The sequence below is a fragment of the Heterocephalus glaber genome, unplaced genomic scaffold (genome assembly GCF_053883595.1).
Source record: "Heterocephalus glaber isolate CG9 unplaced genomic scaffold, H.glaber_assembly_v1.0 deba00001730, whole genome shotgun sequence".
Classification (NCBI taxonomy): domain Eukaryota; kingdom Metazoa; phylum Chordata; class Mammalia; order Rodentia; family Bathyergidae; genus Heterocephalus; species Heterocephalus glaber.
Window position 1 is genome coordinate 1212660 of NW_028258441.1, and position 26772 is coordinate 1239431.

General features: G+C 36.8%; 1 protein-coding gene across 3 annotated transcripts in view; it reads right to left on the minus strand.

The window, feature by feature from the left end:
• Dock11 (dedicator of cytokinesis 11) overlaps window positions 1-26772 on the minus strand; it is a 178243-nt gene that overhangs the window by 36049 nt on the left and 115422 nt on the right. For all 3 annotated transcript variants that reach the window (XM_004872144.4, XM_013068283.3, XM_087199882.1), the window contains 7 exons: window positions 25111-25177; window positions 23479-23526; window positions 21996-22138; window positions 20645-20760; window positions 9577-9714; window positions 5544-5726; window positions 2553-2666 (listed from right to left, as the gene is read on the minus strand). In XM_004872144.4, coding sequence (XP_004872201.1) covers window positions 2553-2666; window positions 5544-5726; window positions 9577-9714; window positions 20645-20760; window positions 21996-22138; window positions 23479-23526; window positions 25111-25177 — 809 coding nt within the window. The remainder of the gene's footprint in view (window positions 1-2552; window positions 2667-5543; window positions 5727-9576; window positions 9715-20644; window positions 20761-21995; window positions 22139-23478; window positions 23527-25110; window positions 25178-26772) is intronic.

Genomic DNA, 26772 nt, shown 5'->3' on the forward strand with positions numbered 1-26772 from the left:
GGGCTTGGCCTCAGCGAATGGGTGCTTAAGAATGACAGCCCTGGACTCGGATTTGCCAGTAAGTATCTACAGCAAGCCACAATCAGTTAACACATGATTTTTCTAAAGGCATTTGAGACAATTTTAATGTTTTCTTAAAAAAATACAAAGGAAATGAACTCTGTCAGTTAATACAACTCAGAGAAAGAGGGGGGGGGGGAAATGGAGTTCCAGGGCAAAGGGAAAGCACATCCTTATTTAAGTTATCACATTCCTACACTTGCAGTACCCACAAAGCAAGAACTTCACTCCATGACACGGGGAAGCTCAGAATGCGATGGCAAAGGTGCTGGAACTAACTGGAAAGAAACTAGATGCACCAAACACAGCATTAAAACCACTCTTTAGCAGAAGTGTGCCCTTGAAAAACTGGGGCAGTAATCAGGTAGCTGAACTGTTAGACTGCTGCCACTCCCAACCCATCCCCAAATAAATAGCAAGTGTACCGGTATGGTAGTGTTTGTTCAACAAGATGGATAGTCTTTCACCCATTCAAGACAAACATTGCCACGGCTACATAAGTCCTTGCACGGAGTAAGACAATTGTAAAATCACAGGTACTTCTAATTAATCCCCAGGTATACTGAAGTCTCACATTTATGCCATCTTCTCTCATCCCAACATTTGTTCACTGTTATTCTCTCAGAGTTTTCAGTGCCAAGACATACGACACTACTTTAGAAAGACCTTAGGGAAGTAAAAAGATCCATCCAATAATATGTCCTCCTCAGTCTTCCAGGTTATGCTTCAGTGGTGTTCCAGGTTCATTCACATTCCATCAAATTCAGCTCCTGTCATTTATTCTAACCTCAGTTCTGATATGTCAAACCTGTCCCCCTACCAAGGGAGTATCACATGGATCTCTCCTCCTGGCACTCAAAGCTATGATGGGGGTCTCTCTTCTCTTTTCCTCCAGAATGAAACTGTGGCGCCTCTAGCTACCTGTACATTAGAAAAGTTATTTGTTCCTGGAAAAAATACTTGGATTTTACCAAGCTCACTCAAGCTGGTATCCTTCCACTTTTCCAGGCTGGACTCTGTCCATACGTAGTTCTCTGCAGATGAGGCACAACATGTACATATTCTCCCAAGCATGTGGGAAGTCAGAAACAACGAGAGTGCTCTCCAGGCCAGATGGAGAAGGATCCAGTCTTACACCCATTCAATGTGCATCCTCTTCCATTAAGTATCTGTTACCCACCCTTCTGAGGGACTTAGCCAGCGTGAGAAGGAGTGTGTGTCAAATAAGTACAATCATCACTGCACTGGTGCCCGGAATCACCCTGTGCACACAGTGAAAAAGAAGACATTTTGGAAAGGATCCTTGATTCTCCCACAAACTGTTCCTTGAACTGGAGCACTTCATTGGCTCCTAGGCGAGCCCTTGTCCATGGGCCCTGCATCTGACTCCGAAGTTCAGGCCTCAGATGAAACTCCTTTGCTTTGTCAACCAGATCTCTGCACTGCAAACTACAGCGGATGAATGGCTCGGCATCGATGACGTCCGTAATGTACCTGGGGGTCAGCAGGGGCATCCGCACATACTGTAGCAAGTCAGGCAAGGACTCTTCACGCACCTTCTTGGCATGCTTCACCCAGTTGATGACAGCCTCAAAAACTGGCTCTTCAGAATCCATCTTTCAGCTGAAGCAGACAGGCTGCAGGGAGCAGTTCTTGGACATTCTCCACTGTCACGTGTATGGTTTCTGTGTACACAAAGTCCAACAGGATTTCCACGGTAGAGGCAGTTAACCCTTGGATATCAACATAAGGTTTCCCCTTCTCCGAAAGCTCACTCGTGAACATGGCACAGAAATAGTCACTGCAGGCAGCCAGCACAATCCTATGGGCAGGAAAGTCTTTCTGCTCTACTCTCAGTGTCACAGCACACAGGGTATTGCTCTTCCTGAGGGAGTTTACGGAGTTGAGGATGGATTTAGCATGAGTATTTGTCATTATGTCTTTGGGGGCCATAATGCCTCCCATCAAGCAATACAGAGGAAGAACAAAAGGGATCCTTGGATTCTCGGCTGCCGGCCGCCCAGCCAGCAGGGTCCGTCCCCGCCCCTACAGATGATTTTTGAAACTCACAAAACCAATAGATAATGAAACCCTTCTGTGGCATTTTTCATCTGTTGTCAATGGGTCAGGCAGCTTTTAGCTATTTCTGGAAGTGATATTTTTGTCAAATTTCAAGGATTCATTTATTTTGTGAGCAAGTTTAGAAATCAAGCCCAGGAAAAGATTCAAATTCTACTAACCACAGTAACTATGTGTACACAGTACATTCACTCATCCACCTATTCAACTAATACTGAATATCTGCTATATACCAGGCAGTGTTCTTTGTTCTAACGAGCCAGTGGTGTACAAGACAATGAAGTTCAACTCGTGAACTTCAATTTCTATACACCTTATCCTACGAAAAGTTGTGAATCTAATGACAATGTAAGAGTATAAACCTCCTTGATAGTGAAAGTGGTTCTAATTTGTTACTCGAAGTGAGAACATACCTTCATAGGTCTGTCACTATTTGCAAAATTATTGATAATGAATAAAGACTCCTGAAATCTTGATCCTCCGCTTAGTGCTACATCAGCTATCAACTGGCTTACAGCAATTATTATCTGTGGGAAGAAGAAAACATTGTTTTTCAAATGCCTTTTGAACAAATGCTGATAATTCTCATCATTGTACAAACACAGACACATTCAAAATAAATGGGTTTTTTTGGGGGGGTGCTATGGATTGAAACTAAGGCCTCACCCATGCTAGGCAAGTACTCTAGAGCTGAGCTAAGTCTCCAGCCCCATCTGTCTGTCTGTCTGTCTATCTATGTATCCATTCATCCATCCATAGACAGTGTTTCACTAAGTTGCCCAGGCTGGCCTCAAACTCACGATTCTCCTGCCTCAGATTCCTGAGTAGCTGAGATTACAGGTGTGCACCACAGTGCCCAGCTTTGAAACATTTCCCTTAGAAACTCTACACAGGAGAATATGATAAAATAGTGGTCAGGTCTTCACTTTGAACATGCTTACAAGGTAGTAGCTGTGATAATGCTGGGAATACATGACATCTTTCTTTGATGATTAATTTTTTTTCACTTTTCTACATTAATGTGCTGGACTCCCAAGTCCATTGTCTCATCAACTCCTTTTATTTTTGAGCAAGGCCTACTAGTTTAATAGCAGTTCATGCAATGGCCTTTGATGGCATTTTCCCCATCTCTCAGACTACCCTGGACGAACGCCAAAATGGTTCATGCTAAGATATTAATGGCCAGATGCTTTACCACTGATCCTGGGCAGCAGATTATAGTAGTAGCCATGAGTGCAGGATCTAGAGTCAAACTGCCTTAGATTCAAAACTTGACTTTATCATTTCTTCACTGTGTGGCTTGGGGGCATCTATTTAACCTTTCTGCACCTCACTTTTCTCATTTGTGAAAAGGGGAAATAACAATTTCTTTTTTTATGAATTGCTATAAGGATTAAAGGTATATATACAATCCCAATAATACTAGTTAACTCTTTTTTCAGTACTAAGGATTGAGCCTAGGGCCTTCATACTGAGCTACATTCTAGTCCCTCCCCTCCCCTCCCCCCCCCTTTCTATCTTTCACAGGGTCCTGCTAAGTTGGCTTTGAAATTGGCATCCTTCTGCCTCATCCTCCCAGATTGCTGGGAATGTAGTCATGTGTCACCAGCATGCAGCTACTAGTTAACTCTTTATTGAGAATTTAATGTGCCAGACACTATTCTGAGTCTCTACAATTATTCATTCATCTATATATGAATACAGGACTTGAGAGAACAGATGCTTAGGCCCAGAAAAATGGATCCTAATGGGGAATTTCAGGCACCACACACAGTAATGAGAACAGTATTTTGGAGGAAGGCGGGTATTTAAGTGACACTTCATATAAATGTGAATAAGAAAAGACCTAATGTGTATTGCTGCTCTAGTATGCAAAAGTAGTAACATAGCAGACTTTTAAAAGAAGCACACATTCCTATTATATTTTCACTTTACTGATGACAGCTTTTCAATAAGCTCCTTATGGTTGTTTCCCTATAATAATTCTGTCTACAGCAGTGAAGATATAAATATGACCACAGATTCCCTATATAACAAAAAGGCTTACTGAGCCAGTAAGGCCCAATTGTGGTTGGGTTCAGAACTGTTTCACCAAATAAGCACAACAATATGGAATGCAGAATTATAACTACCATGTAATAAGTGTCTACTGTGTGCTAGGCTTTATTCTTAATCCTCGTGATAATGCTTCAAGATGAAATATACTTGGTTGGGCTCATTTCAGAAATGAGGAAACTCATTCAGCATGATTTGAGTAACTTGCCTAGGGTTAGTTACACAACCCTACACAAGTAAGTAGCGAAGCTATGATTTAAGCTCAGGCAGGTCTCTTTTCAAAGTCTCTATTTTTCACTAAATCTTGAGATTTCTTTAATTTCTTTTTTGAAATAGGGTCTTGCTATGTTCCCTGGGCTGGTCTCAAACTCCTGGGCTCAAGTAGTCCTCCTACGTCAGCCTCTCAAGTAGCAGGAAATATAGGTGAACCCTACTGTGCCTGGCTCAATCTCTTTCATTTTTAAACAAGTAGGTATGCTAGAGTATGAAGGACATAAACTGTTACCTGTTATATAATACCTGACGAGCTTACTATTTACACATCACATAGGATTCTCACAAAAGTCCTATGAGGTAGGTACCAATATTATCCCTATTTTATATTTGAAGAAAGTGAGGTACTGAGTGGTAGCCCTGGAATCTAAACTAGAGTTTGCACTCTTACACTTATGCTCTGAAGTAGCTTTACCCAAGAGAAATACCACATAAACCACACATGCCAGTTGAAATGGTCTAGCAGCAATGTCAAAAAGTGACAGAGGTGAAACTTATTTTAATATATTTTACTTAATCCAATATAGCCAACATATCATTTCAACATATAATTAATATAAAACAATTGAGGCATTTTTCTTTTTTATGATGTCTTGAAAAGCCAATGTATATTGTACACTCTCAGCACATCTCAATTTGGACCAAGCACTCTTCAAGTGCTAGCTGGCCACATGTGACTAAAAGCTACTGTACTCCAATAAGGACCAAAAGGTATAATAGATAATGTGAAATAGGAAGAAATGGGGCAAAGGGGAGGGGGAAGTGGGAGGGGTAGGGGATAGGAAAGAAGGGAATGGAATTAATACTAGAAAATGAACAAATAGAAACAAAGTCTTTGTAAATAGGGAGGGATGGAGGGGTTGAAGGGAGGGCAGGGGAAAGGGGAAAAAATAAGAACCAAGAGAGATTATGTAAAGGTGCATATCTCCAATGATGAATGTCATTATACTGTATACCTAAAATGTACCAATAAAAGGATATACAAAAAAAATAAAAGCTACTGTACTGGATAGAGAAGCTCTGGATCTTCATCTCAATAGAGGCTAAAGATTAAAGAGCTTTGATTTTTCACCGACCTGCAGATGTGTCCTCAAAAAGGTTTTCCTCTTGGTGTACTCAAAGTTGTTTCTCATCAAAAGGTATAAAAGTGCAGATGCTTCATTCCTGGTTGAGCTAATCTTTGAGGTGCAGCACTTCAAAACTTCATAGCAAAATGCAGCACACATATTTACTCTTCCTTTGAAAAAGGCTGAGGGAAACTAAAGAAGAAGGAAAGCAGAAATAAGTATCTGAAAGCGCAAAATAAAATCAATCATCAAATGCCAATTACATCCTTACCCAAAACTATGGAAGGATACAAAATCAACACGAGGCTAGGGCTCTGCACATGAGGGACTGGACTAGTTCATGCAAAAATAAGAATATGTCAATAATAATGTAAATTACTACAAAAATGTGAAGATACTCAGTATAAATGCTACACTAAGAAGAGCTCAAGATAGTCTGAAACACGTAAGTAGGTTCTCAATGATATATACTGAGCATATTGAATGACTGACTGAAACAATGAATATAAGTTTCAAATGGGGGCCTTAAATATGGGAAGGAGAATCTGTGTGACTTATTTTTTTGCCTTATATTTAAATGGTTCCATATATTATGAGCTTCTAAATGCTAAGAAAATTATAGCTGAAATGTATTTAGTGAGTGAACTTGATCTTTTAACAAAATGAGATACAGGTGAAGGAATGAGATACTTACACATATGCATCCTCTAAGATATATTTTCGAATACAACAAGGATACAAAAGTGACTACCTAATTGTCCAAACAGCCAAGCAGCCTGTTATTTGAGAATGTATTTAGTCTGCTTTATGGAAGAAAAACTATACATATAACTTAGGCTTGTTATAATCCCTCAATCTTATGGTCTAGGAAAACAAGAAGTAAATTGCTTCAGAGCACATAATGGGTCTTTTTCAGGGAGTGTGAAGCTAGATGGTCACTGATTCAAAATTATTACTTGGAACCTTGAATTTAAGTTCATGTTACAGGAATCTACCTTCTTTATCTCATCTTAATACTAAGTGCAATGCTATGCAGATAACAGATGCTTAATAAATGTTTTCTGAGTGGCAACTGAGAAATCTATCAATAGTTTCACAAGATTAAACCAACTCTTGTTAGATAAGATACTCTAGTTAAAAAACAAACATTTAAGGGAGGGCACAGCTATAAGACAGTTAATCCCTACAATAAGTCTTCCACTCACATGACTAACTACTCTAAATGGGCAATGACCAAAATCATCAATGAACTCCTAATTGCTGATTCTACTGGATCCCTTTCCCTTTTCATTTTAATTGTGACAATATTTAAACTTGTTTTTCCTTTGGCATCATGATATTCCCCTTTCTTGTCCTTCCTCCTACCTGTTACTGCTCCCTCTTATCTCTTCAACAGATTCCTCTTGGAACGCCTTCACTGTTGTTTTTTTCCAATGTTCTGCTCTTGATCTTTTTTTTTTTTTCTTTGTTTTTCCCCTTCATACTCTCCCGAGGAAACTAAATCATTCTGATGAGGTCAAATACCATCTACAGGCTGTTACTTCCCCTAATTCACTATGCTCCAGCTATACTGGCCTTTTAGTTTTCAGAATATTCCCAACTTTTTCCAGATTCAAGGCCTTTGCATATGCATGTGCTCCCCCCCCCCTCGAATATCCTTCCTTGAACCTTTCATATGGCTGGGCCCTTTTCAGATTTCAAATCTCATTTTAAAAGTGATAAACTGATCTAAAGTTTATTATTATAAGATGGTTCCCAACTTATGATGGCTCAATTGAGATTTGACTTTACAATGGTACAAAAGTACTACATATTCAGTAGACACTGTCCCTCAAATTTAAAATTTTGATCTTTTCCTAGGCTAGCCGTATGAGGTGTGAAAGTCTCTTATAATGCTGGGTAGCAGTAGCAAGCCACACCTCCTAGTTAGACACATGACCACATGGGGAAAGAACAGATACCTACAGTGTATATAGTGTTGCTCCATTGTGATATTCAACAGGTTAGTTGTGTTAAAAGTCATTTTTCACTGTAGCCCCATTGTAAGTTGAGAAGCATCTATACTCTGTTTAGTACCTTCTTTGTTTTCTTCCTGGCACTTGTTACAATTACTATTTATTTATTTATTTCCATGAGACTGAAAGCTTCCTGAGAGCAGAGAATAAGCTTCTTTTGTATCTGCACCATTGTATTTTCAGTGCCTAGCAGAGCACTTGACAGAAGAAGGTACTCAATAAATACAAAATGAATGAACATAGGATGACTTCAAGTCTAACTCTCCAATTCAGATCTCTTTCTAGAACAAAAAATCTATACTTTTTATCTAAATGTCCCACAGGCACCTTAAATTCACATGTCACAAAACAGAACTCATTAACTTTTACCCAAAATATTGTTTTCCCCCTAAATTTAATGTTAGCCACAACACCCCACCATACTATAAGTGAACTGATGGCCAAATCCTGTAAATTTTCATTTTAACATGTCTTCCATTTGCCCTTGACTCTGCAGATCCACTGCTTCTGCCTTATCTCTTCTCTAGCCTATTGCAACAAATCTTTTCACTGCCTTTGGTACTGCCATCAATCCCTTTTCCACATGATTTTTCACATGTTTTTTTTCCTGTCCACACCAACTTTTTCTTAATACAAATCTTTTTTTTCTTTTCTTTTCTTTCTTTTTTTTTCTTTTTTTTTGCTACTGGGCATCAAACTCAGGACCTTGTGCTTGCCAGGCAGGCGTGGTGCCACTGAGCTACATCCCCAGCCCTCTTAATATAAATCTTATTGTGTTATTTCCCCATTTAAAATCTTTCTATGCTTACCTGATGCCTAAAAGATGTCATCCAACTCTTAAAATGAGTACACAATGATCTAGTCCCTATTTACATTTTTGGTGTTATTTCTTGCTGAATCTATACTAAATGCCACTGAGAAACTTTTACTAAATTACAGCATTTCTCTTTTTTTCTCCTGCCCACTCATAGTTTTCTGTATATACTTTTTTTTTAAGAACTGGGCATTGAACCCAGGGCCTTTGAACTGCCCCCCGCCACCCTCTAGTCCTTTTAATTGTTTTTAATTTTGAGGCAGGAGCTCTCTAAGTTGCTCAGGCTGGGCTTGAACTTGTAGTCATCTGCCTTGATCTCCCAGAGTGCTGGGAATACAGGCTTCCTCCATCATACCCAGCTTTATCCTGGTAGTATTTGTTAATGAGCATGTGCACACACATGCATCTGTGTGTGTTTCTGATCTTTTTGTGTGTCTTACTCTACTGGATAATAATATCTCAGGGACTATATCCAGAACATATGCACCTAGTGACTGTTGAATTATTTCTGAATTTGGAAAGCTTAAGTTTCTTATATAGTGCTTGTGTTGAACTCAGTTTGCCACAAATTCCTTTAAACATACATTACATTAAAGGATGATAATTTAACAAAATCAAACTTCAAATTCACTTAATTTCTAATTTCAGATACAAGTATCACTAAAAGGAAGGTTTCATTCATCTGAACATGTACTAAATTCCTATCATTTGCAAGACATAAGACCCTGGGTTATAAAAATTGTTTTCTGCTTTTAAAGTGATTATATATCAGTGCAATAATGGCTTATATATTTCCAGCAGTTATATAAAACTTTTTAAGAGAAGTAAAATAACAGAAACTGGCAAAATTGGTAATTTGATATTACCACTTGAGATAAGAGAGCAAAGGGAGTGGAACAAAGGGGAGGGGAGAAAGGAAGAAAGAAAAAAAGAAGGAAAGGGAGGGAGGAAGAGAGGGAGGGAAAGTAAAAGAAAATGACATCCTTGAAAGGAGGCTACTGTAAAAGAGAAGCAATAAAAGCATGAAATAAAAAGTTCTGATTTTAGGGGATTCTTGGTCAGGCCCTCTGTGAGTATTTTGTTATACATTTATATTTATAAAGGCAGTACTTAATTAGCTGATGTTTGCATATGTCATCGCATTGATCCTCTTTCCCTTTTCCCTTTTGTCATAAAAAAGAGCCACTAGAAATTCCAAAGTTTCTGTCCTTACCTTACTGATGAAAGCTCTCAGTGAGGCAAACACATGTTTCAGTGATACTTCAGACTGTCCATTTTTAAGAAAAGCAAGATGAATATCAAATACCTTTTTCATTAATGGGTTGTGCCCATCATTATTTAAAAGTTGGCTCTATAAAACATGAAAAAATAGTTTGCAGAAGCACTTAGTTTATGTCCCACCAAGAATGAGAGAACTGACTTTATCAATACCTGTTTATGAAATTACTGTTTGGAAGTTTCAGAAAAATAAAAGGCTCTCATTTTAATTTTGAAATATTTGTGTCATCTTTCAACTTGGAAATCTTAAAACATTACATAAACCCATACCTAAAATATTTAATTCTAGCACATTAAAGAGACAAAAAATTATTTTTCCAATGCAACACAGCAACATACAAATTTTAACACACATCATATTGCTTCATATGTAAGAAATCAGTAAATTAAAAATAAACACAGCAACCAGCTTTGTATTATTATAAGGAAGAATAAATAATGTAAGAACTAAGGAAAATACTTATTCTATTTTAAAAGACTTTTTGATGTATATTTAATATAAGGCATGTTTACACACTAGTGACAAATTAAACCCTCTATGAGTAGAGATAATAACAGGTAACACAATTGAAGAGACTATATAAATTGTTTAAATGCCTCTTGAAAAGAGACATAAAATAAGTAACAAATTTTACAGAATTATATATTCGTTTGTGAACCTTGTTTTAAAAACAGTATTGGTTAACTGCTTCAGCCCTGCCCTCCTATCCTTCAAAAAACTAATCAGCAGGTTACATCTTAGCTGAAACCAACCAACCCCCCCCCCGAAAAAAAATCAAAACAAGAGGCAATGCTGTGACAGACCTAATGGTGACATTAACAGTCAGAATCCCTGAATGGTGTTGATTTTGCTGGCACTTTCCTTAGTCTACTTCCAAGTATAGGCAGTGGTTAGAATAATGGATTCTCATGATACTTGGCCTCGGTCTGAATTCTGATTCTGCCACTGACCATCCATGTGATGATAGCCTCCCTGTGGGCTTCAGTTTCCTTATTTTAAATGGGAATAACAGTAGCTACATGATAAGACTATTATGAAGATTAAAAGTGAGTTCATATATGTATTTTTAAGTTTACTAAGACATAATTTATAGACCATAAATTCACCATTTTAAGCGTACCATTCAATTACTACTGACATTAGTAAAATTGGCAACAGAGTTGGGGAACCATGACAATCCAATTTTAGAACATTTCCATTACTTCTAAAGATCACTTATTCCCATTTACAACACTCTTTTATTCTAGCCCCAGCCTTTACGATAAAAAGTAAATTAGCTCAGTGTTAGAGCATATGGTTAGCATGTATGAGGCCCTGAGTTCAAACCTCAATACCAAAAAAAGGTACGTATTTGTAAAGTACTTAACAGTGTGCCTGTCATCTCTCAAGAGAGATATAAGTGTCTCTTTAATAAGTATGAAATATCAAAATAGGAGGGAGGAATGCAATGCTAGTCATGAGATCAAATGCCCTTCTTTATTGGCACAATGAAAAATACACTTGTGTTTTAATAAGAATACACCTAATACTTCACAAAGGGATTGTACAGCTTATTTCCTTATAGTATTTAATTCAATAGTCCTTTATTAGCCTCTTTAAAAAGAATAGTCCAGGTTTCCATCGTAAACTTGGAGGGCTGAAGAAATTAACTGAATTAGAGAAGGGGGAAAAGGAAAAACACCTGTATAACTCTAAAGGAAGCAGCACGAACCCTTTGGGTTCCCTACTAATGCTACCATACATTATACTCATGTAGTTTTTACTTTTAAAGCACTTTTAAAATCTATTTTTTGTATATTATTTCAACTCTTAAAAATAAATGCATGATATTCATTTTATTTATAAGAACAGAAATCACATAATAAACCTTATTTTTTGTGTTTATTTACTTGGCTTTCATTTATTTATTTATTTATTTTTATTCATTAAGTTTATTGGTACATTTTAGGTATACAATATGATGACATTCATCATTGGGAATTTGTACCTGTACATGATATACCTTCATTATTATTTCCCCATTCCTTTGCTTTCCCTTCAACCCTTCCACCCCTCCCTATTTACAAAGACTTCGTTTCCATTTTTTTCCTTTTGTCATATTTTTTCCTTTCCTTTCTTTCCTTTCCCTTACCCCCACTTCCTCTTCCCCTTCCCCTTTGGACGTTTCTTCCTATTTCACATTATTTATTATACATTTTGGTCTTCGTGTACACTTTAAGTTTCTCACCAGAAAAATGAAATACCTAGGAATAAATCTAACATAAGAAATCAAAGACCTTTACTCTGAAAACTACGGCACGCTGAAAAAAGAGATCGAAGAGTATATAAGAAAATGGAAAGACATTCCTTGCTCCTGGGTAGGAAGAACCAATATAGTGAAAATGGCCATACTTCCAAAACTGCTATATAGATTCAATGCAATCCCGATTGAAATTCCAACAATATACTTCATAGACCTTGAGAAAACAATCCAAAAATTCATTTGGAACAAGAAGAGACCTAGAATAGCAAAAGCAATTCTAGGCAATAAAGACAAGGTAGGGAGCATCATAATCCCCAACTTGAAAGTATACCACAAAACTACTGTGATAAAAACAGCATGGTACTGGCAAAGAAACAGACCCAAGGATCAATGGAACAGATTAGAAGATGCAGAAACAATTTCAGACATACTTAGCCACCTCATCTTTGACAAAGGAGCCAAATACCCACCCTCACTGGAGGAAAGATAGCCTCTTTAATAAATGGTGCTGGAAAAATTGGGTTTCAACTTGCCAAAGATTAAAACTAGATCTACATCTCTCACCATGCACTAAACTAAAATCAAAATGGATCAGAGATCTAAACATTAAAACAGAAACACTAAACCTGCTGGAAGAGAGGTTAAGACATTGACATAGGAAAAGACCTCATGAACATTTGAAAACCACAGTTGTGGTTCACAGTTGTGTATCACAAAGAATCAACAACTGGAGTCTCATCTTATTAAAAAGCTTCTGCACAGCAAGAGAAACCACCAACAGAGTGAAGAGACAACCCACAATGTGGGAAAAAAATTTTACCACCTGTTCCTCAGACAAAGGTCTACTATCTAGAATATATAAAGAACTTAAAAAAGTCAGACCTCCCAAATTTGAAGACCCAATCCAAAAATGGGCATCAAAAATGAACAGACATTTTTCAGACAAAGAAGTAGAAACAGCAAATAAACATATGAAAAAATGTTCAACATCACAGGTCATTGGAGAGATGCAAATGAAAACAACTCTGAGATTCCATCTCACTTGAGAAAGAATGGCTGCTATCAAGAAATCAACCAATAACAAATGCTGGTAGGGCGGTGGGAGAAAAGGAACCCTTCTCTACAGTTGGTGGGAGTGTAGACCGGTACAACCACTGTGGAAATCATTGTGGAGATCCCTCGAAAAACCAGGATTAGAAGTCCCATTTGACCCAGCTATTCCCCTGCTAGGTATCCTCTCAAAATAATGAAAAGAATCATACCACAGCGATACATGAACACCCATGTTTATAGCAGCACAGTTTGTAATAACTTAATCTTGGAAATAGCCCAAATTCCCATCAACTGATGACTGAATAAAGAAGATGTGGTTTTTTTAAAAAATAAAATGGAGTACTACTCAGCCATAAAAAATGATAAACTTGAGACATTTATAGCTAAATGGATGCACACTGAGGCCATACTCTTATGTAAAATAAATAGGACACACACGTGCAAATACCAAATAGTTTCTCTGGTATATAAACCTTATTTTATAATCAGTACTTAATTACTTAATCAGTATAATTAAGTACTTCTCAAAAAAACAGTTTCTGAACTCATGGATCTCAGATCAATAGCATCAGTATCATGTGAACTTATTAGAAATGCAAATTCTTAGCTCCCAACCCCAGAATTTCTGCAGATGGAGATCCAGGTGATTCTGATGCATTCTGAAGTGTGAAAACCACTCTTGTAGAACACCATTAATGGCAGCACATTCATCCAATGCACTAAGATATGATTTTTTAGTTATCTCTCTAATAGTTTACCATTTTAATTATTTAGGCACTTTCCAATTTTTGCTGCTGTAGCAGAGTATATATTTTCATAACTAGATCTTCAGATCCTTGATGATCTTAACTGGAATAATCTCTCATACTTGAAATTCTAGTTTAAAGCTTTAAGGCTTCAGCATATGTTGTGAAATTTTCTTTCATGCCTCAGCACTCAAATCCAGCCAGATGTGGTGCACACACCTGCAATCCCAGCACTAGTGTGGACCAGAGCTGCATGGCTGCAGGCAGATCCCAACCAGGGCCTCAACCAGATACCAGAGGCTCCTGCACACAAGCCCAAGCCAAAGGGCTGCCCAGAAAAGAGCTGCACAGGTGCACAAGCATCATCCAGAGGCCTGCTCCATACCATCAGTAAGGGCATGGGGACCCTAGCCAGAAGCCTGCTCAGACATCAGGGTCTGGGGTGCACAGCCCCCAGCCAAAGGCCCTCCAAAACAACAGCTACATAAAGGGGCACCCCCTAGCCAGAGGCATACCTAGATACCATCCCAAGTGTGCACAGGCCCCAGCTAGAACCCCACCCAGAAAACAGGTCAGCTCCGGGACCCAGAAGGCCACCGTTCTGAGCCCAGGGATTGGTACACTGGTAAGCAGTAGAGAAAAGGTTGCTTGGTGGCATGCTGAGAATTGAAGACCACTGGGGGAGCAAAAACTCGCCTCAACAAAGACACAGCAGGCTGCATCTAGTGAAATGAGAAGACAGGTAAATAAGTCTCAAAACCAGACTTCCAGATCACCTAAGGTAACCCCAAAAGGCAACGAGATGGAACAATCTGATACTCAAACACCTGGATTCCCTGAACTGGCAACAAAAGAGGATCTGGAAAAAAATGAAATCACAAATAATTTTTCAGATAACAGCAGAGATTGTGCCCATAGTGCAAGACATGATTAATAAATCTAGAGAGGAGCAGAGGAGCATGATAAATCTCAACATAGGAAACAAATGGAATCCATAAACAGATGCAAACAGATTTCCAGGAGATTAAAAACTCCACTGAAAGCTTACACAGAAGAATGAGCCAATGCAAGGATAGAATTTCAGATATAGAAGATAGGATTGCAATTAGTGGCCAGGAAAAGAAAAATTTCTCAAAAATAGTAAGGGACCATGAAAAACCAATGCAGCAGTTGCTAGACGATGGAAAGAAGAATAAAATAAGACTGACTGGAGTAACAAAGGAACAAGAGAGAGTGCAGATGACATAATAAAACTGTTCACAGAAGTGATGGCAGAAAACTTCCCAAGTAGGGGAAAAGAACTTGACATACAGATAAGTGAAGCATACAGAACTCCAGCTAGTCATGATAAAAAAACTACACATAGGCATGTAATAGTTAAGATTTCAGAAATCTAACAGAAGAACAAAGTTCCATAAGCAATCAGAGAAAAGAAACAAATCACATACAAAGAAAAGCTTATCAGAATCACAGCAGACTTCTCAGCACAAAGCCTCAAGGCAAGAAGAGCTTGGAGTGACGTATTTCAAGCCCCAAGAGAAAATAACCTCCAACCCAGATTGATGTACCCTGCAAAACTATCTTTCAAAATTGATGGAGAAATAAGATACTTTCATGACAAAGAGCACCTTAGGAACTTCATAAATACCAAACCAGCACTCCAAAGAATTTTAAAAAACATCCTAGGAAAACACAATGAGGATCACAACCCCAGGAAGCAAAGCAGAATGAATCCATCAGGGATGACAAGAAATTAAATGCAAAGGGGGAGAATCCAATGAAAAGAAAAGATCAGGACAAGGATAAGTCAATACACATCAGTTATAACCATCAATGTTAATGGTCTCAATTCACCAATCAAAAGAAATAGACTGGTAGAATGGGTCAAGAAGCAAGATCCAACAATATGCTGCATACAGGAAATGCACTTCATTCAAAAAGAAACTCACAGACTGAAAGTTAAAGGGTGAGAAATAATACTCCATGTGACAGAAACTCCCAGAAAAGCAGGAGTAGCTATCCTCTTTGTACATCAAGTGGATTTTAAAACAACACTGATTAAGAGAGACAAAGAAGGACACTACATTCTTGTAAAGGGAACAATCAAAGAGGAAGAGATGACAATCATAAATATATATGCACCAAACACTAGTGCACCCAAATGTATAAAACAAATACTAACGGATATGGAAAGTGAAATAAGCACTAAGACAATAGTAGTGGGGGACCTCAACACCCCACTGTTCCAAATAGATCAACTAGACAAAAAATAAAAAACAAAATAATACAACTCAAACTCTTGAACAAATGAACTTAGCAGATGTTTACAGTGTTCCACCCCACAAAATCAGAATACACATTCTTTTCAGCTGCACATGGTTTGTTCTCCAAAATAGACCAGGTACTCACTTATAGAACATGTTTAAGTAAGTGCAAAGGAACTGAAGTTATCCCCTGTATATTATCAGATCTTAGTGTGATAAATTTGGAGATCAATAGCAGAAGAAACTGCAAGAATTTTATAAACACATGAAAATTGAACAACACACTTATGAAAAACCAATGGGTCACAGAGGAAATTAAAGAAGAAATCAGACAGTTTCTACATTAAATGACAATGACAATACAACATATCAGAATCTATGGGACACAATGAAAGCAGTCTTACAAGGGAAATTCATAGCAGTGAATACTCATATTAGGAAAACAGAGTGAGCCCAATTAAATAACCTGATGCTGAATATCAAGCTTCTAGAAAAACAAGAGCAGGACAAACCCAAAGCTCATACAAGAGAGGAAATTATAAAGATCAGAGCAGAAACCAATGCAATGGAGACTAAGAGAACAATACAAAAAAAAAATGAAGCAAAGAGTTGGTTCTTTGAAAGAATAAAAAAATTGAGAAACCCTTAGCCAACCTTATCAAGAAAAGGAAAAAAAAAGGCCCAAATCCACGCAATTAGGAAGGAAATGGGTGAAATTACAACGGACCCAGCAGAAATCCAGAAGATCATTAATACCTACTTCCAGAACCTTTATGCCAATAAGATGGAAAACACGGAAGAAACAAACAGATTCCCAGATACGTATGAATTACCAAAGTTGAACCAAGAAGACCTAAAAATTCTAAACAACTCAATATCAATTAGTGAAATGGAAAAGGTAATTAAAAACTTACCAACTTAGAAAAGCCTGTGTCCTGATGGCTTCATTGCTGAATTCAATAAGACATTTAAAGAGGAACTATTGCCATTACTGTTTGAACTCTTCAATGAAATTGAAAGAGAGGCAATACTATCAAATTCATTCATGGAAACAAGCATTGGCTTGATCCCCAAAGCAGAGAAAGATCCAACCAAAAAAGAAAACTATAGGTCAATCTCACTAATGAACACAGATGCAAAAATCCTTAATAAGATACTGACAAACAGAATGCAGAAGATCATCAAGAAGATCATACACCCTGACCAATTGGGATTCATCCCAGGGATGCAGGGATGGTTCAACATAAGAAAATCAATAAATGTAATACACTATATCAATAGAGCCAAGGACAAAAACCATTTGATCATCTCAATAGTTGGAGAAAAAGCATTCGACAAAATCCAACAAGCATTTATAATAAAAGCCCTACAAAAAATTGGAATAGATGGTCTCTACCTCAAACTGATAAAAGCCATATATGAAAAACCAACAGCCAATATCATACTAATTGATCAAAAACTGAAATCCTTAACATTAAAATCAGGAACAAGACAAGGATGTCCACTATCATCACTCCTGTTCAGTATAGTTTTGGAAACATTAGCCACAGCAATTAGACAAGAGAAAGGAATAAAGATAGAAAATGAAGAAGTCAAAATGTCATTATTCGTAGATGACATGATACTCTCTATAGAGTAGAGAACTCCACCAAGAACTCCACCAAGAGTCTTCTAGACTTAATAACCAAATTCAGTAAAGTAACTGGATACAAGGTCAACACACAAAAATCAAGAGCTTTCCTGTACCTGAACAACAAACTCACTGAGAGAGAAATGGGGCAAACAATTCCTTTCACAATAGCACCCAAAAAATTGAAATACATAGGAATCAACTTAACATAAGAAATCAAGGACCTCTCCTCTCAAAACTATAGCACTCTGAAAAGAGAGATTGAAGATGATATCAGAAAATGGAAAAACATCCCCTGCTCCTGGGTAGGAAGAACCAACATAGTGAAAATGGCCACACTTCCAAAACTGCTATATAGATTCAATGGAGTTCCAATTGAAATTCTAGCAGTATTCTTCACAGACCTTGAATAAATAATCCAAAAATTCATTTGGAAGAAGAAGAGACCTAGAATAGCAAAAGCAATTCTAGGCAATAAAGGCAAGGTAGGGTGGTACCAGAATCTCCAGCTTGAAACTATACTACAAAGCTACTGTGATAAAAACAGCTAGGTACTGGCAAAGAAACAGACCTCAGCACCAGTGGAACAGGTTACAAGATGCAGAAACAACTCCAGACACACTCAGCTACCTCATCTTTGACAAAGGAGCCAAACACCCTCATTGGAGGAAAGACAGCCTCTTTAATAAATGGTGCTGGAAAAATTGGGTTTCAACTTGCGAAACATTAAAACTAGACCTATATCTCTCACCATGCACTAAACTAAAATAAAAATGGATTAAAGATCTAAATATTAAAACAGAAACACTAAATCGGCTCGAAGGGAAGTTACGTAGAACTCTGGGAGACATTGGTGTAGGAAAAGATTTTATGAACAAAACCTCAGTTGCATGTGAAATAGCACAATCAACAAGTGGGATCTCTTTTTATTAAAAAGCTTCTGCACAGCAAGAGAAACCACCAACGGTGTGAAGAGACAACCTACAACGTGGGAAAAAATTTTCACCAGCAGTTCCTTAGACAAAGGTCTACTATCTCGAATCTATAAAGAACTTGAAAAAAAATCACACCTCCCAAATTTGAAGACCCAATCGAAAAATGTGCAGCTGAAATGAACAGACATTTCTCAGACAAAGAAGTACAAATACCAAATAAACATATGAAAAAATGTTCAACATCACAGGTCATTCAAGAGATGCAAATGAAAACAATGCTGAGATTCTACCCCACCCCAGAAAGAATGGCTGCTATCATGAAATCAACCAATAACAAATGCTGGTGGGGCTGTGGGGCAAGAGGAACCCTCTTCCACTGCTGGTGGGAATGTAGACTGGTGCAACCACTGTGGAAATCAGTATGGAGATACCTCAAAGAACTAGGACTGGAAGTCCCATTTGACCCAGCTATTCCCCTGCTGGGTATCTTCCCAAAGCAATTGAAAGAATCACAGCACAGTGATCTATGTTCACCCACGTTTGTAGCAGCAGTTTGTGATAGCTAAAATTTGGAAACAGCCCAATTTCCCATCAACTGGTGACTGGATAAAAAAATGTGTTTTTTTTAATAAAATGGAGTGCTACTCAGCCATAAGGAGTGAGAAATCAGCGACACTTATAGCTAAATGGATGACCATTGAGGCAATACTCTTAAGTGAAGTAAAGAGGATACATATGTGTAAATACTGAATAGTTTCTCTGGTGTGAGAATCTGAGAGTGTAAATAAGGTCTAAAAGGTAAAATAGATAATGTGAAATAGGAAGAAATGGGGCAAAGGGGAAGGAAAAGTGGGAGGGGCAGGGGAAAGGAAAGAAGGGAAGGGAATTAATATGAGAAAATGGAAAAATGGAAACAAAATCTTTGTAAATAGGGAGGGATGGAGGGGTTGAAGGGAGGGCAGGGAAAGGGGGAAAAATAAGAACCAAGAGAGATTATGTAAAGGTGCAAATTCCCAATGATGAATGTCATTATATTGTATACCTAAAATGTGCCAATAAAATTAATAATATAAAAAAATCAAAACAAACAACTAAAAAAATCAAATCCAGAGAATGAGAATAGCTGTTTCTTTGTTTTTAGTCATAGTGTTTTAAAACCTCTACCAATTTCACAGATGTCAAATGACAGCATATTAGAGCTTTAAAGTATATTTCTACTAACTTTCACTAGTCCTCTTGTAAATAATCTGTGTTCTTTGACCATTTTATGATACTTTATCTTTACTTTTTTTAAAGTAAAGGCATTAACTATTTACTTGGTAGAAAATAATATTTGCCAGATGCTCTTTGCCATTTTAGCACGGTTTTTAAAAAGCAGTCTGCATTGCTGTACTACATTTGTGTACAACCAATGAACCAATACTGACATATTACTAACAACTTCAGCCCATAGTTTAGATTAAGATTCATTATTTTCATAGTACAGTTCTGTGGGTTTTGACATACATATGCCATTAAGAATATCACAAAAAATAGTTTCATTACCTTAAAAATCCGCTCTGCTCTACTGACTCATCCTCACCTACTCCATCCCCCTCAATATCTACTTTCCCATTTCACCCCTTCAGCTACCTTGCAAGAGAACAGCTTTTATTTTTGTTTCAAAATAATTGTAATGATGATTTGCACTGAGGGGTAAACATCTGAGAAAAAAACCCCAAACTCCTGAGTAGGGAAGCCAGCCAGCCAGCCTGGACATCACCTATCATGACAACTTATCTCCTCACAGTGAGGATCTGGGCAAACTAATCCACTCATAATTTCAACAAAAAACTACTGGGTGTTCTAATAGAAGTATCAAAGAAACATGATTTCTAAACACGAAAATAAAACAATAGAATTTAAGAGGCAGACAGGACCTTAAGGGAAAATTAGTCTAATCTTTTTTTATGGACAGCACAAGTGAGTGTCCATGACTTCTCAAGGTCACACTGTAGTCAACCTAGGTCTGCCATCCACATTTCCTTGCTGCTCACATTAGTTGTTTTTCACTACACTGCCTCTGACTAGTAAGTTATATACAGTGTTTTCTTTACAAAGATACAAGTGGATTCCAATTCTTCCATCTTTACCTTGAAGCACTGGGTAAAAAATGATATAGTGTCTAGTACTATGAGAGAAACTTCAGTAGCAGTATTGCCTTCAAGAAGTGCCTGGTGGAAAATATCTGCTTCAGTTGTCGCAGAACCTGCGATTTTAAAAAAAGCTCATTAGACTTTGTCCCACACAGAGACTTATATAGTAGTGTTGACTGAATTTCCTTCCACTTAGACAGACAAGGAGGAAGAATGAGGGCCTGCAATATCAACATATCTAGGGAGTTTCATTATATTTATTGCTTAATTGAATATGGTCTGGGTTAACTTCTACTGATTTTACCAACAGCTCCGAAGCACATAATTAAGTACCCACTTCTTTGAAGGCACCATTTCAGTCATGGACTATGGTGATGTAACTAGGAAGTAATGTAGGAGGCATTTTAGGCTGTGTTATTAATTACCTGTGCGAAGGTGAGAACCCAGAGAAAATTCAGCTACATCCATACAGTGGTGCCTTATATAGGACATGCCATTTTCAGTTATGTTAATGATATGAGGCTTGCTTCTAAACCAGAAGGCAACTGGGCCAGCTGAAGGAAGTAAGTTCTTTGCACTTTTACAAGAAACCGAAGCCTTTCAAATTTGTGATTTTTAAAAGATCTTTAGTCTACCATCTTAGATTCTCTTTCCTCAAGACATCACTCTTTTATTATTAGGCCTCACCACAATTAAACTTTGTTGGCTTCCTTTTTTGTAGCCTCCTGAGGACTACATGGAAACAAAAGCTTTCTTATTCTGAGTTTTTATTAATACTTGCTCTTCAGATGACATCTTCCATTTGTATAACCTTCCAGCTTCCCCACCTAGGCAAGATTTCTCTCTCTGTCCTGTTTGCTTTGTCAGTACCTCAACCTGTCTGAAATACAACTTTGCCAAAATAGTATTGAGAGTTCACTGATTTCTGCAGTCAACTCAGCGTGTGTAATTCCTTAAAAATTAAATGAACAATGGTAACTGTAAACACATACTATAAAACTACTTTATGAAGATGTCAATACCTGCATGAAAGTTTAACAGTACAAATGAAGGATAGTCAATGTAAAAATATGAGAAAAGCAATTCCATGAGAAAATTTAATATCTTTAATATTAAGAAAAAATTTAAACCACTATTACTTAAAGTTGTTGAAAAATACATGCATATTTTATCACTATATAGTTGTGTGTGATGAAATGATTATATTTAAATATGTAGCACAGGTATGCAAATATATTTATGCATGGGAAATTATTTCCAATCTTATTGGTGATTTAAACTGGGGTTTCTGATTAAGTAGCATTACAAACCTATTTTATATGGATACTATACACACATTTTTACTTACTGTAATTAAGTGTAAATGAACTTTCTAGACTACTAAGATGTTGAAGTCGGGCTTGCATTACTCCTGATCTGTTTCGAAGAGCTGGCATAGTTTGTGATTTTCGGTCTATTCCAAAGTGTTTTGACAGCCAGGCATCATGCACCCTAAAAGAAAACTTAAAATCAGGAACTGGAGTGATTTAATAATATATCTCATTGTTAGAGTCTTTTAAATGAACAGTTAGGTTTCCAAACAAACAAAGCAATATGCTTAATATTCTTTATACTATTACTTGGATTAAATGGGGTATTACTGGGAATTGTACACATTTTTAATGAACATTTAAAATAGCTTACAAGAATATAATAATTGAATTTAGAAAGAGCTTTCCAGTTATCTACGTATTCTCAAAAATACTGAGGTTAAGCAGATAACACTATAATAAGATTCAGTCTTTTCACTGGGCACAGTGGCACATACCTATAATCCCAGTACCTGGGAAGCTGAGACAGGAGCATCACAAGTTTGAGACCTGCCTGGGCAACTTAATGAGAGATTTCCTCAAAATAATTTAAAAAGGCCTGGGTGTGTAGCTCAGAGATAGAGTGCCACTGGGTTTGATCCACAATACCAAAAGAAAAAAATACAATTGGCTCATACTTGAACTAAGCAAGAAAAAGCCTGTCTATCCTCTAGAAACCTTGTGGGAAAGTGGCAGGATCCTACAGGCAAGGGCTCATGGTAATAACAAGTATACCAGCTCCAAGTCATGCAGAAATAGGATGGAAACCGGAAGCATCATGACTATCATGACTTGAATTATCTATTATTAGGATGGTCCAGAGATGCAGCAATAAACCCTATCCAAAACCTTCTTTAACTTTTAGAAGTACTATGGAATTTGACATAAAAAAGTATATTTGCATTCCTTTAATGAGTAAATCTACCCCCAAAACACTTATTATTGAAATAAACAAATAACTTCCTTTGCTTTAGGGCCCTTCAAGCATTTATGTACTGAATTTGCTAGGACTTAACAGGCAACCCCCTCCCCCCAAAAAGCCAAAAAAACCCAATATGTAATGTATGTCCCAACTGCTGTTGGAAGTTTCTTATCTAGTAATGGAGGAAGTGATATCGACAGATTGTAGGCAAAACTGATACACTCATACATATGTTCTCTTTTTATCATTTCCTGCCCTCTCCTGAATCTAACCCCTACTCAAGTCCTTCAGGAAAGATAAGCATCTATTCTAAGCTTAGGAAGATCTCACAAGGTAGAACCTCCATATCTCTCTAGTCATTACTCTTTTAAAACTTTAAAACATCAGTTCACATCAGCATAAACTCCGACGTGATTATACAATTTTTGGGATATGTTAACCAAATCATGGGTGTCTTAATGCTAACCTAAAATTAATAATCCAGGTTTACAAAGTATGAATAAGATTGCCCTCTATTGGAAGAGAAGGAAAAATGGAAATTACAGTGCTATGGGAATTACCTTGCTATGTTTCGTTTTCCCATATATCTGAAATGAAACAAACATACTCTAGAAGGAAAAAAATAGTGTGTTAGTAATATATTATCAACCATTGTAATTGAACAAGTAATATTTGGAAAATCATGAGTTACAAAGAACAACCTACTTAAATAATATTACAATAATATATAATTTTACAGAAGTAAATACACAACTACTTTACAGGCTGACTGTATTATATCTTCCCATATTTATTTGCTACAATTACAATATCAGCACCAAAACCTCAATTTTTTTTTGTTTGTTTTTGGTACCGGGGATTGAACTCAGGACCTTGCACTTGCGAGGCAGCCATGGAACCACTGAGCTAAATCCCTGGCCCAAAACCTCAATGTTTTTTTGTGCAATTCTAAGGTTAAAATAATCTGTCAATGTAAATCAACCATGGGGCTCTGTAACATATCAAAACAAGGGTTTCTAGCATAATCATTAATATAAAAAATTCTTAAGCCTAAAAAGTGGGACAAATGAGCCTGGCATGGTGGCACAGGCCTGTAATTCCAGCACTTAGGGAGGCTGAGGCAGGAGAGTCAGAAATTTGAATTCAGCCTGGGCAACTTAGCAACTTAGTAAGGCCTTATCTCAAAATTTATAAATACAAAAAACAAAAAAAGGCTGGGGATGTAGTTCAGTGTGAAGGTCCTGGGGTCATTCTCCAATACTGCAAAAAAGAAAGGGCGGGGGGAAATACTATGTGCTGTATGTCATTATAATACTTTCTATTACTGAAAAAATCTTAAACACATGAAAGTACGAAGAATAGCATACAAAATTCCCACATACCTATCACCCTCCAACTTCAACAATTATCATCGCCATTTTTGTTTAATCTCTGCTCTGAATTGGCCCCCTATTCTCTCTCCACCTTTGGTACCTTCTTTCTTTTTTTAAACAAATCGCCAATATCAGCTATTTTCACTTTTAAATATTTCAGTATAATTAGAGTATTTTAAAAAATCTTAACTGCTATTTTGTCTGCTGACATTTTCTGCAATTTTCAAAGACTTTAACCAAATGGTTGTGCACTGCTTATCCTCTTTTGTTTAGCAGAAACACATATAAATCGTGTTTATTATTTTCATTTTATGTCTAATTTTTCTTTTAGCTTTCAATAATCATGTAAAAGTAGCTCAGCATACAATAGAGGACAACTTTCCATCTCCAGAAAAGGTTTTTCCCAAGTGTCTTGAAATGTACACATATGCACAACACACACACTTCTGAAATAAGTAGAATTATTCAACTCTCTACGAAGGAGTACAAATTATAAATTCCATTATAATTAACTTAGCAGCTGCTCCAAATGAATGATGTAGGACAGCTGGTACCACTTCCAGTTTTCCCAGATTACAGAAAGACTCCTGCTGGGCTATAAAGACGATCTATTATTAGCTAGAGTATTCTGTAATATTGCAAGCATTACATCTCCATCTTTTTCCTCTATTGATGGATGAAGAATTCCAGCCACCATGTCATTAAAATAACTGAATATTTTCTACATTTTTCACAGATAGGCTGTTGAAAACAGATAAATGGTAATAAACTCCCTCCAAACAAGAGGAAAGTTTATGAAAATAATTTAATTTAACTTACTCTAGAAGTATAAGAATGTTTATGAGCTCCTGAGGAGACACTTTATTCCAGTAAGTTAAGAGAGTATCTGAAAATGGAATAAATAAAATGTTAAGTCTTGAAGCAGTGAGAGCAGATAGCCCAGTAAAACTCCCAGTACCAATAGCCTAGCTTTAATAATCAACTCACAACGAATCTTGCTTCATCTGTTTCCTCCTCTCTTTTTCCACTGCCCAACACACAACACTGTATTTTAAAAATTAATTACAAATGCATCATTTAATATGTAATTATTTCAGCATCCATACCTCTTTATTTACTCTGTAGATGTTATTTTAGATGGCTTATCCAAATCTTCATATGCATCATCCCAAAAGACAGGAAGGGAAGTTGTGGTTTTACTTTAGACCCAGGGTTTTTAATAAACTCTCTGAATTTTAAAGCAAGTTGATGATTTATGTGCATTTTTCAGAGGAGAGGGTCAGTGCCTTTTTCTGACCAAAAAGGGATCTCTGAACCAAAAAGTTTAAGAACTTTAAACTTCAAAGGAAAATATTGATAAATTTCCCATTTCCCCCCTCTTTGCATTTGGATAATAAACTGTGATATTCTATGCTTTTTAATCTAGCTATGGAGCTATTCTTTGAAAAGTTATCCATTTAAAGAGTTGACAATACAATAGTTAATATTCACAGCATTGTGAAACCATCACAAACTGTGATTAAATGTTTTAGAACATTTCATGGCTGTACAAAGAAGCCCTATAAACATTAATAGTCAATTTTCATATTCTCCCACTTTTAAACTTGTGAGAAGATAAAAACAGTAAGTTTTGAATGTAGTAGTTGTTTGATCCATTATTTCCAGGAATAAAATATTACCAGTATGAAAAATTATCTCCCTTTACTTATTTCTTTTCCAAAACATGAAGACTCATTACATAGCCTCAATGTAATCTTTGACTTTTACTCCTAATTGTACATTCCTGGAACTTAAAGTTTCCAGGGTTTTTTTTGTTTCATTAATGTACTTTAGAATTTATTATTCATATCTAACTAATGATTTATTTCAGTGCTTTTTAACTTGTTGGCAGTCAGCTTACGTTTTTATATCCTGCGTTATTATAAAAATATTTAAGCAGGTAGTATTTATTAAAATAAAAATAGCTTGGGGATTTAGTTCAGTGGTACTGTGCTTGCTTAGCATGCACAAGACTTTGGGTTTGATCTCCAGCACCAGTAAAAAAAATAAAAATTAAAAAACAAAAAATAGGAAATTAGTAAAAGATTATGACTTTGGTGGTCAGTACCAGGTGCTTTTTTATTTTTACTTTAATCTATCTATCTATTTTTGCAATGCTGGGGATGGTACCTAGGGCCTTCTGCATACTAGGCAAGTGCTCTACTGCTGAGCTATGGCCCTAGCCCTATTGTGAATTTATTTTTTAACTATATGTTTATAAGGCACCATGCGATATATCAATACATGTATGTACTGTGTAATGTTTAACCCAGGTGACTTTTATGTTCTTATTGTAGGTACATTTTTTGAGAAAAGGAAGAAGAGGGAGGGAAGTTTGTAAATTAACGTAGCATTTGAGAATAAGATAATGTGATTTTATTTCCAGAGGACATGCAGTTTATGAAAATCCTTGTTATATTCCATCATATAGTGTAAAGAGAA